The sequence below is a fragment of the Narcine bancroftii genome, chromosome 2 (genome assembly GCF_036971445.1).
Source record: "Narcine bancroftii isolate sNarBan1 chromosome 2, sNarBan1.hap1, whole genome shotgun sequence".
In the NCBI taxonomy this organism is placed as follows: Eukaryota; Metazoa; Chordata; class Chondrichthyes; order Torpediniformes; family Narcinidae; genus Narcine; species Narcine bancroftii.
In genome coordinates this window covers 58,731,375-58,743,707 of record NC_091470.1, presented here as the reverse complement: position 1 = coordinate 58,743,707, position 12,333 = coordinate 58,731,375, and the positions used below count along the sequence as shown (strand labels likewise).

At 34.6% G+C, this 12,333-nt stretch overlaps 1 protein-coding gene across 7 annotated transcripts in view; it reads left to right on the top strand.

Annotated features, from left to right (window-relative positions):
- ttc6 (tetratricopeptide repeat domain 6) overlaps nucleotides 1-12,333 on the top strand; it is a 249,087-nt gene that overhangs the window by 33,662 nt on the left and 203,092 nt on the right. For all 7 annotated transcript variants that reach the window (XR_011351280.1, XR_011351281.1, XM_069916775.1 and 4 more), the window contains one exon: nucleotides 9,938-10,970. Coding sequence is in view for 5 of the 7 variants with exons in the window: in XM_069916776.1 (XP_069772877.1) it covers nucleotides 9,938-10,970 (1,033 nt within the window). In the remaining 2 variants the exon portion in view is untranslated. The remainder of the gene's footprint in view (nucleotides 1-9,937; nucleotides 10,971-12,333) is intronic.

Genomic DNA, 12,333 nt, shown 5'->3' with positions numbered 1-12,333 from the left:
TGCATTTTTTCTCCTAGTTCATAATATTTCTGTTTTGTCTTCATTATGTTCTTCTCCACTTTATATGTTTGTAGTGTTTCATATTTTATTTTTTTTATCTGCCAATTCTCTTCTTTTAGTTGTGTCTTCCTTCATTGCTAATTCTTTTTCTATATTTGCTATTTCCCTTTCCAACTGCTCTGTTTCCTGATTGTAGTCCTTCTTCATCTTGGTTACATAATTTATTATTTGCCCTCTGATGAACGCTTTCATTGCGTCCCATAGTATAAACTTATCATTCACTGATTCCGTATTTATTTCAAAGTACATTTTAATTTGTCTTTCAATGAATTCTCTAAAATCCTGCCTTTTAAGTAGCATGGAGTTTAATCTCCATCTATACATTCTTGGAAGGATGTCCTCTAACTCTATTGTCAATATTAGGGGTGAGTGGTCCGATAATATTCTAGCTTTATATTCTGTTTTTCTAACTCTGTCTTGCATGCGAGCTGATAAAAGGAATAGGTCTATTCTTGAGTATGTTTTATGTCTACCCGAATAATATGAATATTCCTTTTCCTTTGGGTGTTGTTTCCTCCATATATTCAAAAGTTGCATTTCTTGCATCGATTTAATTATAAATTTGGTTACTTTGTTCTTTCTGTTAATTTTTTCCCCAGTTTTATCCATGTTTGAATCCAAATTAAGGTTGAAATCCCCTCCTATTAGTATGTTCCCTTGCGTGTCTGCTATCTTCAAAAAAATATCTTGCATAAATTTTTGATCTTCTTCGTTAGGTGAATATACATTGAGTAAATTCCAAAACTCCGAATATATCTGACATTTTATCATTACATATCTCCCTGCTGGATCTATTATTTCCTCTTGTATTTTAATTGGTACATTTTTACAGATTAATATAGCTACTCCTCTAGCTTTTGAATTATATGACGCTGCTGTTACATGTCTTATCCAATCCCTCTTTAATTTCTTGTGCTCCATTTCAGTTAAGTGTGTTTCTTGCACGAATGCTATATCAATTTTTTCTTTTTTCAGTAAATTTAGCAGTTTCTTCCTTTTGATTTGGTTATGTATTCCGTTAATATTTAAAGTCATATAGTTCAACGTAGCCATTTCATACTTTGTTTATCTTTCCTTTCTGTTTTCTCATCATCACCTTTCCTTCTTATCCATTTCTGCTTTCTTGTTTTGAACACTTTATAAGACAACATTTCTAAAACATCAAACATTTCCCTTATTCTCCTATCTAAAATTTCTTTAACCCCACTATCCCCTACCCTTCCTGAGTTGCCTTTTATCCCTTGTCGGGCAACCACATCTCCCCTCTCCACCATCCTGTAATATTTGATACATAGATGAAATATAACCCTTCTCTGGTACCTTCATAAGAAAAGTCTCAAATTTAGTCATTTTAGGCAAAATCATATCTCTACCAAACATACATTTTACCAAAGATCGAATTTGATAATAAAGAAATAGAGTTCTTATCAATACCAAAATCTTCCCTCATTTGATTAAAAGATAAAAACTTACCCTCTTTAAAACAATCTCCCAAATTTTTCACACCTTTAAATCTCCAATGCAATAAACTTTGATTATGTATTGAAAAAGAAATAAGTTGATTATTATACAATGGGGTCAAAGCCAATAATTTACCCATAGAGCCTATTTTATTTTTTTTTATCCATAACTTCATTAAATGATTTAGTATAGGCACATTATATTGTTGTAACAAATTTATAGTCCATCTAAACAAAAATTGATGTATTTCAAATTCAGAAATACTTGCCATCTCAATTTTAGCCCAACAAGGAGGCCGAACCAAATCTATCAATGAACTAATAAATTTAAGTTGGGCTGCTTCATAATAATTTTGAAAATGTGGTAAAAGTAGTCCCCTTAACTCATATTTCCAAGTTAATTTATTCAAAGCTACTCTCGAAAATTTACCCCTCCATAAAAACTCCCTAACCATTTTATTCAAATCTCGAAAAAAAAAATTATCAAGTAAATACAGAATAAATTGAAATAAATATTGTATACGCAGAAAGATATTCATCTTAATTGTATTTATCCTTCCCATTAAATTAATAGGTAAATCTTTCCATTTAATCAAATCAGTTTTAATTTTTTTCATTGACAGAGCATAATTTAATTTATATAAAGATTAATAATTAACATTCAATATTATACCCAGATATTTAATTTGATCAGTCCGCTTCAAATTAATAATATTCTTATAAACTGAATAATCTCCTTCACTTAACGATAATATTTCACTTTTTTTTCAATTAACTTTATATCCAGAAAGACATCCATATTGTATTAAACATTCCTTCACATGCAAAAGTGACTGAGCTGGGTTTATTTAATACACCAATACATCATCAGCAAATAAATTAATTTTATACTCCTCATCTAAAACTTTCATACCTTGTATCTGTGTATTTTGTCTTATCAACTGTGCTAAAGGTTCAATCACTAACGCAAACAAAGCTGGTGATGAAGGACAACCTTGACGAGTTGATCGAGTTAACTTAAAAGATTCTGAAATCAAACCATTCATCAATACTCTAGCTACTGGTTTACTATATTGAGCCCTAATCCAACCAATAAAAGAAGGACCAAACTTAAATTTCTCGAAAACTTTAAACAAAAAATTCCATTCAACTCTATCAAATGCTTTTTCTGCATCTAATGATATCACCATCAGGTGATCTAAAGATTTTTGAAATCTATTAATCAAACTAATCACGTGCAAAATGTTATCTGAAGCATATCTATTCTTTATAAAACCTGTTTGATCAATATGAATCAACTTTGTTAAAAATTTAGCCAATCTACTCACTAATATTTTAGCTATTATTTTATAATCTACATTTAACAACGAAATTAGTCTATATGAAGATACTTTCAAAGGATCTCTGTCTTTTTTAGGAATTACTGTAATTAAAGCACTAGAACAAGACTCAGGTTATTCATAATGTTCTCCAACTTGACGTAATACATCCCCAAACACTGTAGATAAATCATCATTAAAAATTTTATAAAATTCAACCAAAAATCCATCATCACCAGGCGATTTACTGTTCGTCATTTCCAGCATAGCCATTTTAATTTCCGAATCAGTAAATGGTTCTTCTAACTCCTGTATATCTCCATCCTCTAATATCAGTAAATTCAACTGTGATAAAAAAAAGATCAATCGATCCAGTTTCTTGTTTTCCTTCAGATGTATATAACTTTTTATAAATTGAATAAAATTCATCATTAATCTCATGAAATTTATAATAAGAGAATTCCGTCTAACAGCATTAATAGTCCTCGATATCTGTTCTTTATTTAATTGCCACGCCAATAACTTATGTGCTTTCTTTCCCCATTCCTAATACCGTTGTTTAGTCCTATTAATCACACATTCAAATTGATAAGATTGCAAAGTATTATATTTCAATTTCAGCCTAGATAATTCTATTTTCTGTTCTTCTGTAGCATCTTTCTGAAATTCCTTTTCTAACTCATCGATCTGTTTCTCTAATTCAAGACTCTGATTTAATCGATTCTTTTTTATTTTAGAAGTATAACTAATTATTTGTCCTCTCAAATAGGCTTTCATAGCATCCCATAATACAAACTTACTTTGAACAGAATTAGAATTTGCTTTCAAAAAAATTTATTTGTTTTTTAAAAAAAAATCAATAAATTCCATATTTTTAACAACATTGTATTAAAATCTCCAACGATAAGCTATTTGAGTTTTCTCAGAAGTTTCATATGTAAAATATAACAGAGAATGATCTGAAATCACCCTACTTTTATATTCCGCTTGTTGTATTTTCCTTGTAAATGTGCCAATACTAAAAAGAAGTCAATCCTTGAAAACGATTCATGTCTAGATGAATTACCTTGGATTCTGGGCAGGTCCCGGCAGACTGGAAGACAGCAAATGTCACGCCACTTTTTAAGAAGGGATGTAGGCAGAAGACTGGAAATTATGGGCCAATTAATGACGTCTGTAGTTGGAAAAATGCTTGAAGCCGTCATTAAAGATGAAATAGTGAAACTTTTGGAACGTAAGGGTTCAATCAGGCAGACGCAGCATGGTTTTAGAAAGGGAAGATCTTGTTTGACAAACTTGTTAGGATTCTTTGAGGATATAATGGGTGCGGTGGATAGAGGGGAACAGGTTGATGTTGTATATTTGGATTTCCAGAAAGCGTTTGATAAGGTCCCGCACAAGAGACTTATCAGTAAGTTACAGGAAAGTGGAGTCTGGGGAAGTATATTGGCCTGGATTGAAAATTGGTTGTCTGACAGGAGGCAGAGAGTCGGGATAAATGGGAGCTTTTTAGGTTGGCAGAGAGTGGTAAGTGGGGTACCGCACGGGTCAGTGTTAGGCCCACAACTGTTCATCATTTACATTGATGACTTGGAGGAGGGGACAAAATGTGGTGTAGCCAAGTTTGCAGATGACACCAAATTGAGTGGAAGAGCAAATTGTAATGAGGATGTGGAGAGTCTGCAGAGGGATATAGTTAAGCTGGATGAGTGGGCAAAGGTCTGGCAGATGGAGTACAATGTTAGTAAGTGTGAGGTTATCCACTTTGGCAAGAAAAATAAAAGAGCTGAATATTATTTAAAGGGTGAAAAACTACAGCATGCTGTTGTGCAGAGGGACTTGGGAGTGCTTGTGCATGAATCGCAAAAAGTTAGGTTGCAGGTGCAGCAGGTTATTAAGAAGGCAAATGGAATGTTGGCCTTCATCGCTAGAGGAATTGAATTCAGGAGTAGGGAGGTAATGTTGCAACTGTATAAGGTACTGGTGAAACCGCACCTGGAGTACTATGTCCAGTTCTGGTCTCCATATTTGAGGAAGGACATATTGGCTTTGGAGACGGTCCAGAGGAGGATTACTAGGTTAATCCCTGGGATGAAGGGGTTGACTTATGATGAAAGATTAAATCATCTAGGATTGTATTCGCTCGAGTTCAGAAGAATGAGAGGAGATCTTATAGAAACATATAGGATTATGAAGGGCATGGATAGGATAGATGTAGGAAGGTTTTTTGAGCTGGCCGGGGAAACTAAAATGAGAAGACACAGTCTCAAGATTTGGGGGAGTAGATTTAGGACAGAGATGAGGAAAAATAGTTTTTCCCAGAGAGTAGTGAATGTTTGGAATTCTCTAACCAGGGAAATGGTTGAGGTTGCCTCATTAAATATATTTAAAATTCGGTTAGATAAATTTTTACATGATAGAGGAATTAGGGGATATGGGGAGAAGGCAGGTAGGTGGAATTAGGTCATAAATTAGATCAGCCATGATCGTATTGAATGGCGGAGCAGTCTCGATGGGCCATTTTTGGCCTACTCCTGTTCCTACTTCCTATGTTCCTAAAAGGAAAAATCTTTTTCTGTCGGATTAAGTCGTCTCCAAATATCTACTAAATTAAGATCTTTCATCAACGCTTGGACCTGAATTGCCATCTTGGATTTTTTAACTTTCTTCGGAGATCTATCTAATAAAGGTTCCAAAACACAATTAAAATCACCACCAACTAAAATATTATCATTAGCCTTACCCAAACATAAAAATGCATCTGAAATAAATATTTCATCATCTGCATTTGGGGCATAAATATTAAGTAAAGTCCAAAATTCACTAAAAATCTTACAATTCAATTTAAGAATACATCCTGCCTTTTCCTCCATTGATTGTAATTCAAAAGATAATTTTTTATGTATCAAAATTGCTACACCTTTAGTTCTAGAATTAAATGAAGAAGAATATACATGCCCAACCCAGTCCCTTTTTAATTTCACGCTTTCCTTCACATTCAAATGTGTTTCTTGTGAAAAGGCAATATCAATTTTCATTTTCTTAATATATGCCAAGACTTGCTTACGCTTAATTGTACTATTTAATCCTCGAACATTAAAAGTAGCAAACCTCAACTTTGACATATCTACTTTTATTACTAAATACCAATAATATCTTTATATAAAAACTCAAATCAACGTATATAGGCCCTCCAATAGAAAAAAAATAACAAATTAAAATCTTTTTAAAAAAATAAAGAAAAAAAAAGAATCCCCCCCCCAAAAAAAAACTACCAAAAGGTAGTAATCCCCTAAACAAAAATTGGGTGTTGGCTGATGACTAGTAAAGAACTTAGTGCAAATCTCTCCCTCCCCAGCCAAACAGTCAGTAACATCAAACTATCATAATAACAAAAGAAAAAATAGAATAAGAAAATTCTTCTTTTCATCCAGAAGATTCCAATCTCGAAGATCCCATTTCAGAAGGAGGTAGACTCATTCCATTCCCGTTTTTCCCATTTCTGCCATTTCTTGTTTCCAGAGCAACCAGATTTTTCTTTAGGAGATAATGGTGGACTACGTCTTTGTCCTCTTATATCTGGCAACGAATCAGCAAAAATCATCGCTTCACAATCATTCAAAAAACCAAAATTGATAGTCTCCATAAAACACCTTTAACTCTGCAGGGTAACGAAAAGTAGACTTATAACCTTTACGCCACAAAACTTCTTTAACTGGATTTAATCGACGTTGACGTTGAATGACCTCTTGACTCCGATCAGGATAAAAAAAGACTCTGCTATTCTGAATCAATAATGGGGTTTGTCGTTGTCTCGCATTTTGTACTGCAAGTCGAAGTATTGCTTCTCTGTCCAAATAATTCAAACATCGAATTATTACCGGTCTTGGTGGTTGACCAGCTGAGGGTGTTCTTCTTGAAGCTCTATGGGCTCTTTCTAATAACAATCCCCCAGAGAAAAATTCTTGCCCTAATATTTGTGGAATCCAGTCTTTAAAGAAACAAAGAGGATCTTGTCCTTCTATACCTTCTGGCAAACTAACAATTTTCACATTATTCCTTCTGCTTTGATTCTCCAAGTAATCTATTTTTCTTTCGAGCTCTTTCTCACATTCTCCTAATTCTATGATTGATTTTTTCACCTTCAACATTTTTTATGTGTTAGAAGTCACTTGTTGTTTACAGTCCAAAAAAGCAGTCTGAAATTTTTTTAATTCTTCATAAGATGCATCCACACGTGTCTTAACCATATTTAATTCTGAACTTATACCAGCATTCATTTGAGCCATTTCATTCATTTGAGATGTCAACAAAGGTTTTATAACAGCTTGAATAACTTCATTTAATTGCATACACTGTGATTCTGTGATTGCTGTAAAGCTCAGCTCTGCTCTCTCTGACATGGTGGCAGAACAAGGTAACTACAGCTCCTGCTGCAACTCAACAGAGGGCATTTCACATTTTTTACTGCAGGTCTGGACTCCCAGTGACGGCACTCTGACTTCCTCAGGGAGTCGCCGCTGGACTCCCCCCTTATCTCGTTGTTTTTTCATCAATTCATGAAGAAAAACGATTTTTCCAGATTGAAATGCTACCTGATGCATTTCCAACAATGGAGTTGTCTTCCTGTGTGCTCCCTCCATTGAAATCGAAAGGCTTTCCAAATCAGGGTCCACTTCTTGGGAACAGGCACCTTCTTCCGGAAAATGGGTAATTCCAGCGCCATCCTTCATTTGATGAGTAATTTTTTTTCCAGCCCCCACAGGCAATCTTTGGGATTTAGACAATGAAGAGATTGAGCCTGGGGCTGTATCAAGTCGTCTCGGCCCCAAATCTTCAACACTTCGAAAATATAACTTCTTCTGAACTTGAGGTTTAGTTCTTTTACCATTAGTGGCCATAATAATTCCTTAATACTTTAAACTAAAATTTAAAAAGTTTCAAATTTAAAAACTTGAAAACAAAGGGTTAAAATCAGGTATTTAAAAGTCTGGCCAGAGAGGTCAAGATTGCACGTCTAGACTCTACACCATCTTGCCACGCCCCCCTCCCCGGGAAAGGTTTGTTAGAGTAGGTCACATACAAACACTTTATTATTTGAAATAGATCTTATTTGAAATACTGGACCTCTGCTAATGCTAGACATATCAGCCCAACAGTCTTTGCAAGAGCTTTGGAGAGTGCCCAAGAGACTTCACTAATAGATTGTTGTTTAAAAAAAGGCAACAGATGAAAGATATTGTCGGAGACGCAGATTGTCTGGAACTGTTCTAAGAGGGCTATGTGGTTTTGCAAGCAGAGAGAGTGAAACAGGCTTTCTCTCAGCGAGAGAGACACACACACGCACAAACAGAGATCACTTCTACAATGTTACAGCCAGCAACAGCAGCTGGGACAGGAACAGGACAAGCTGGCAAGCTTGTGGAAAGGCCCATTTTGAAGACAGGTTGTGAGTTCTTGGTTCAGCCTGGTCAAAGCCCTTGTGGTTCATGCAAGAGGAAAGGACTGGCTGTCTAATGTTTCACTTGGAATAAGTGAAACAAGAAGGAACTATGTGGTGGCCTGAAAGAAAGAGGCTATTATCTGGAGATCCCTGAAAGGGCAAGTTTCGTCAGCAAGACACTGAAGTGGCTGATGGAAGTAAATCAGTCGTGGATGTCCTGGAACAACACATCTCTCTCTGGAAAATGATAAGAACCTTCCTGAGCGGTAAACCATTTACCTTTCAAGCACCAAAGCCTGGTGAACTTTATAAATGTTAAATTCTGTGCACAGTATAAGAACTGTCTGCAACCAGTGAACTTGGAGGAATGAGATTGGACTGTAAACCAAAGAACTTTTCTGAACTTACACACACATTACATATATGCATGCTTAGAATTAGAAGGGTGTTAAGTTGGGTAATTCAATTGTGATAAGTTAAAGTGTGATTCTGTTTTCATGTTTAAAGATAATTAAAAGTAACTTTTGTTTCAGTAACCATTTGCCTTGGTGAATATCTATTTCTGCTGGGTTTATGGGTCCTCTGGGCTTGTAACACCCCAAAATATCCACTTTATCAGAAAGCTTTTCATTTACTGTAATTATACCAGTTGTTGTATTTTCCACATTAGATACCCTATCTTCAACATGCTGTACATCATCCTGTACTCTAATAATTGTTTCTTCCATTTCTCTCATTTCTTCATTTTATTTACAACATCGAACACCTTATTAGTTTCTTCTTTCATTTATTTAATTTCAACCTTGACACCCTTTAATCATCCTTTCATTTACCCTTTCATTGCTTTATTCTGCTGCATTATCATTATAGATAACTTTTCTGTCTTAGTCTGAAGATAAATTCAATTTCTTCCATTTCCTTCTCTTCTTGTACCCCTTCTTCCTCTTACTCGTCTTCAACTGATGAACCTCCTCTTCAACCCGACTCTTCCTCCTCTGGTGCTGAAGTTGAGGTCCCTGACTTTTCTATAGAGAGTTGCTCTACTCCCAGCAATGCCTTGGGTTTCGTTGTGCCACGCATGCGCAAGAAATCGACATGCACAGTTCACTGCCAGGTTCCTCACTGATGCCATTAGCCACAATGCTTAAACACAAATAATCAATGTGTTTAGTTACAAATTAAGACAATTATGGACAATTAACCAGTATTTATATAGTTTTCATTGTTTAATTTGTGGTATTTTAAAATAGATTGCAAGTAAAGAGATTTTAAAAGCAATTTATAAAAAGTGTAATTATATAGGTTGTAAAATTGATTTTTGTTTCTTTTTGTGGTACCTCATCTCTTGTATTTGAGAGTAAATAAATTGGCCTGAATTATGGTGTTTAAGGAATGTTTGCATGCTACTTGCCAAAATGAGTTCATAAAATTTCTCTCACTCTTTCTTTAATTTGCATAGTATACCAATGTGTTTATTTGCAAATTAAGAACAATTATGAATAATAAACCAGAATTTAACTAGTTTTGTGTGTTTAGTTTCATTTTAAAGTGAACTTGCATTGGATAAATCTATCTCATGTAGTGCTAGATGCACAACTAATTTAGCCAAAATATGTCCAGCAACAGAATTAACAGCATAGCTTTTGTCCCCACAGGGAATTAATAATATACGGGCTTGAGATGTCTGGAACACAGAAGTATTTTGTTTCACATGCCTCTGAAGACATACAAGAGCAAGACAGTTTATACAAGACTGCACAAACAGACTTTCACTATTTAAGACAGACATCAAGCAATGTGCTCATCACAGCAGGAGATCACATACAAGAGGACTTTAAACAGACAACTGACAGCCACATGCAAATATCTGAAGATACAGAAATGAACAAGAATTTAAAAAATAATGTTAAAGATACCTTTTGGGTAACAAGTCCAGCAACTAAGACAGATAATCAAAAGAACTATAATAGATCAGTTGTTGAAATGGGATATAAAACTAGTAAAAAGAAATTAAAAGATTTACAATTGCATGAATTAGATGGCAAAAAACAGTTCGCTTTCAAATCAGCAATAGCTCCAATTGCTGGTACAGTAAAAGGTCTATTTATGACAAGAAGACCTGAACCACCACCGAAACCTAGTTCTTTAAAACCTCTTTGTTTATTGAAGTCTCCTACACCAGAACCATCAACTATTGTTTCTGATAAAAGTTCCGCGACCACCATAAGAATGCATGCCAGTGAGGTTAAAATTGACAGTAAAATTAGTGAAAGAAGTAATGTTCCTGGAGATATAACTAAACAAAGTATTAAAAGGAAACCTTTCAACAAATCCCCTTCTCCAATGGAACAAACATCAGATGATGCAAGTGCCCTTTATGGTAAAGAAGATGGCGCTCATTCCATTCATTCTCAAGGTATGAAGTCTGCTTCAGAACTGTTGGAAGAAGCTAAACATCTCACAATGTCAGACACACCAAAAATATATGAAAGAAACTTCCAACTGAGAAAACCAGAGCAATCCCTCATCGCAGCCCAGCAAACATTTACAGCTAAGGCAAAATCTGTAGATGAAATAATTGCTTCACTGCGGTCTGCTAGCCAAACCACCTCCCAGTCTGCTTCAGATCTGAAGATCAAAGGACTTTTGGACAGAGTGCTTGGTTACAGTTATAGCAGTAAAAGTGAGGTAGGTGAACCATAACAGTCTGATACATTCTCCTAGTTGAAAATTGAACATTATAAATGTAGTTTTATTTAAGAACAGTACTGTTTGTTACAGCATTTGAGACAAAAACCTGGAAATGAAAAATTGTTGGATTTGATTGTTTTAAATCACTAAACTAAGTTACAAGCATAATGCAATGAGTGTATTTATTCATTGTAATGCATTCTACACATCTAAGTGTACAAATACAGGAGGGCAATGTTGAGATATGTATTTTTTTATTTTTCTGTGATAATTTGTATATTATTAGTATAGATTATGTCACTGGTGACATTCTAAAACATTACACAGGTGAAACCTGTATTGATTACTGTGGGGGAGGGTTAGGGGTAAAACAATTCTTAACACTATTTTCTGTAATGTGAAGCTGCTTTATCTGCTCATGTATTAAGAAATTTGAGTTTAAAATACATTTGTGTTTATTCATTTACTATTTTAATCACAGTTACCACAATTTTTCGTGGTGATTTGTGAATTCTGCAAGGGTGAATTTTCCTAATCTGAATGGTCATAATGTGAAGGCCATCAATAAAAAGTCCCCAAAAAAGTTTACTGAATAATTTTGTAACAGATTTACCATATGATGTGGAAGACAAATTGAAACCTGCAAAAAAATTAATGCTGATTGAAAAATCAATTCTGAAAAATTATGTTATAAATTTTATAGACCAAAGGAATATGGAGTCAAGGAAATATGAACTATATTTTTGCTTTTTTTCTTTCTCTAGTGGAAAGCAGTAGGAGTCATGGATAAAACCACAGTAAGCCAATAACAGTAGTAAAGTGGGACAATTGTGTTATTGCCTGTAATTTCAAGATCCTTGGATATCTTGGACAAACAGAAATACAAGAAATTGCTCTGGTTACTCAAGCTTAAGGTGGCTGAACATGGAGAAACATTGGTGTCACTGGAAAGCATACAGGAGGAGATAAAATTTTTTTGGTTGCAGATTCCAGGTTATTCTGAAGAGATAAGTATTGTAATAATTGTCTGGAAAGATTGTACACAAAGAAAGCTGAGGAATGCATTCCAAATCATACCTTTGCTATTATGATTCAGATTACTGCACAGAGAGTACATCAAAGTTCAGAAATGTATTTACCTTATGCAACAAAAAGGCAAAATGGTGAAGGAACTGTTTTTATTGTGGAGAAATCCATGAGCATTGGGGAACGTAGAGCAGTCAATAGTAGTATCTTCAGAATAGTCAGAATTATAGTTGAGGAGGTGCTGAAGCCCATGGTGCATATGAAAGTAGATAAATCTCCTATACCTGATCTGATATAACTGAGGACGTGGTGAGAAGCAAGAGAAGAAATTACA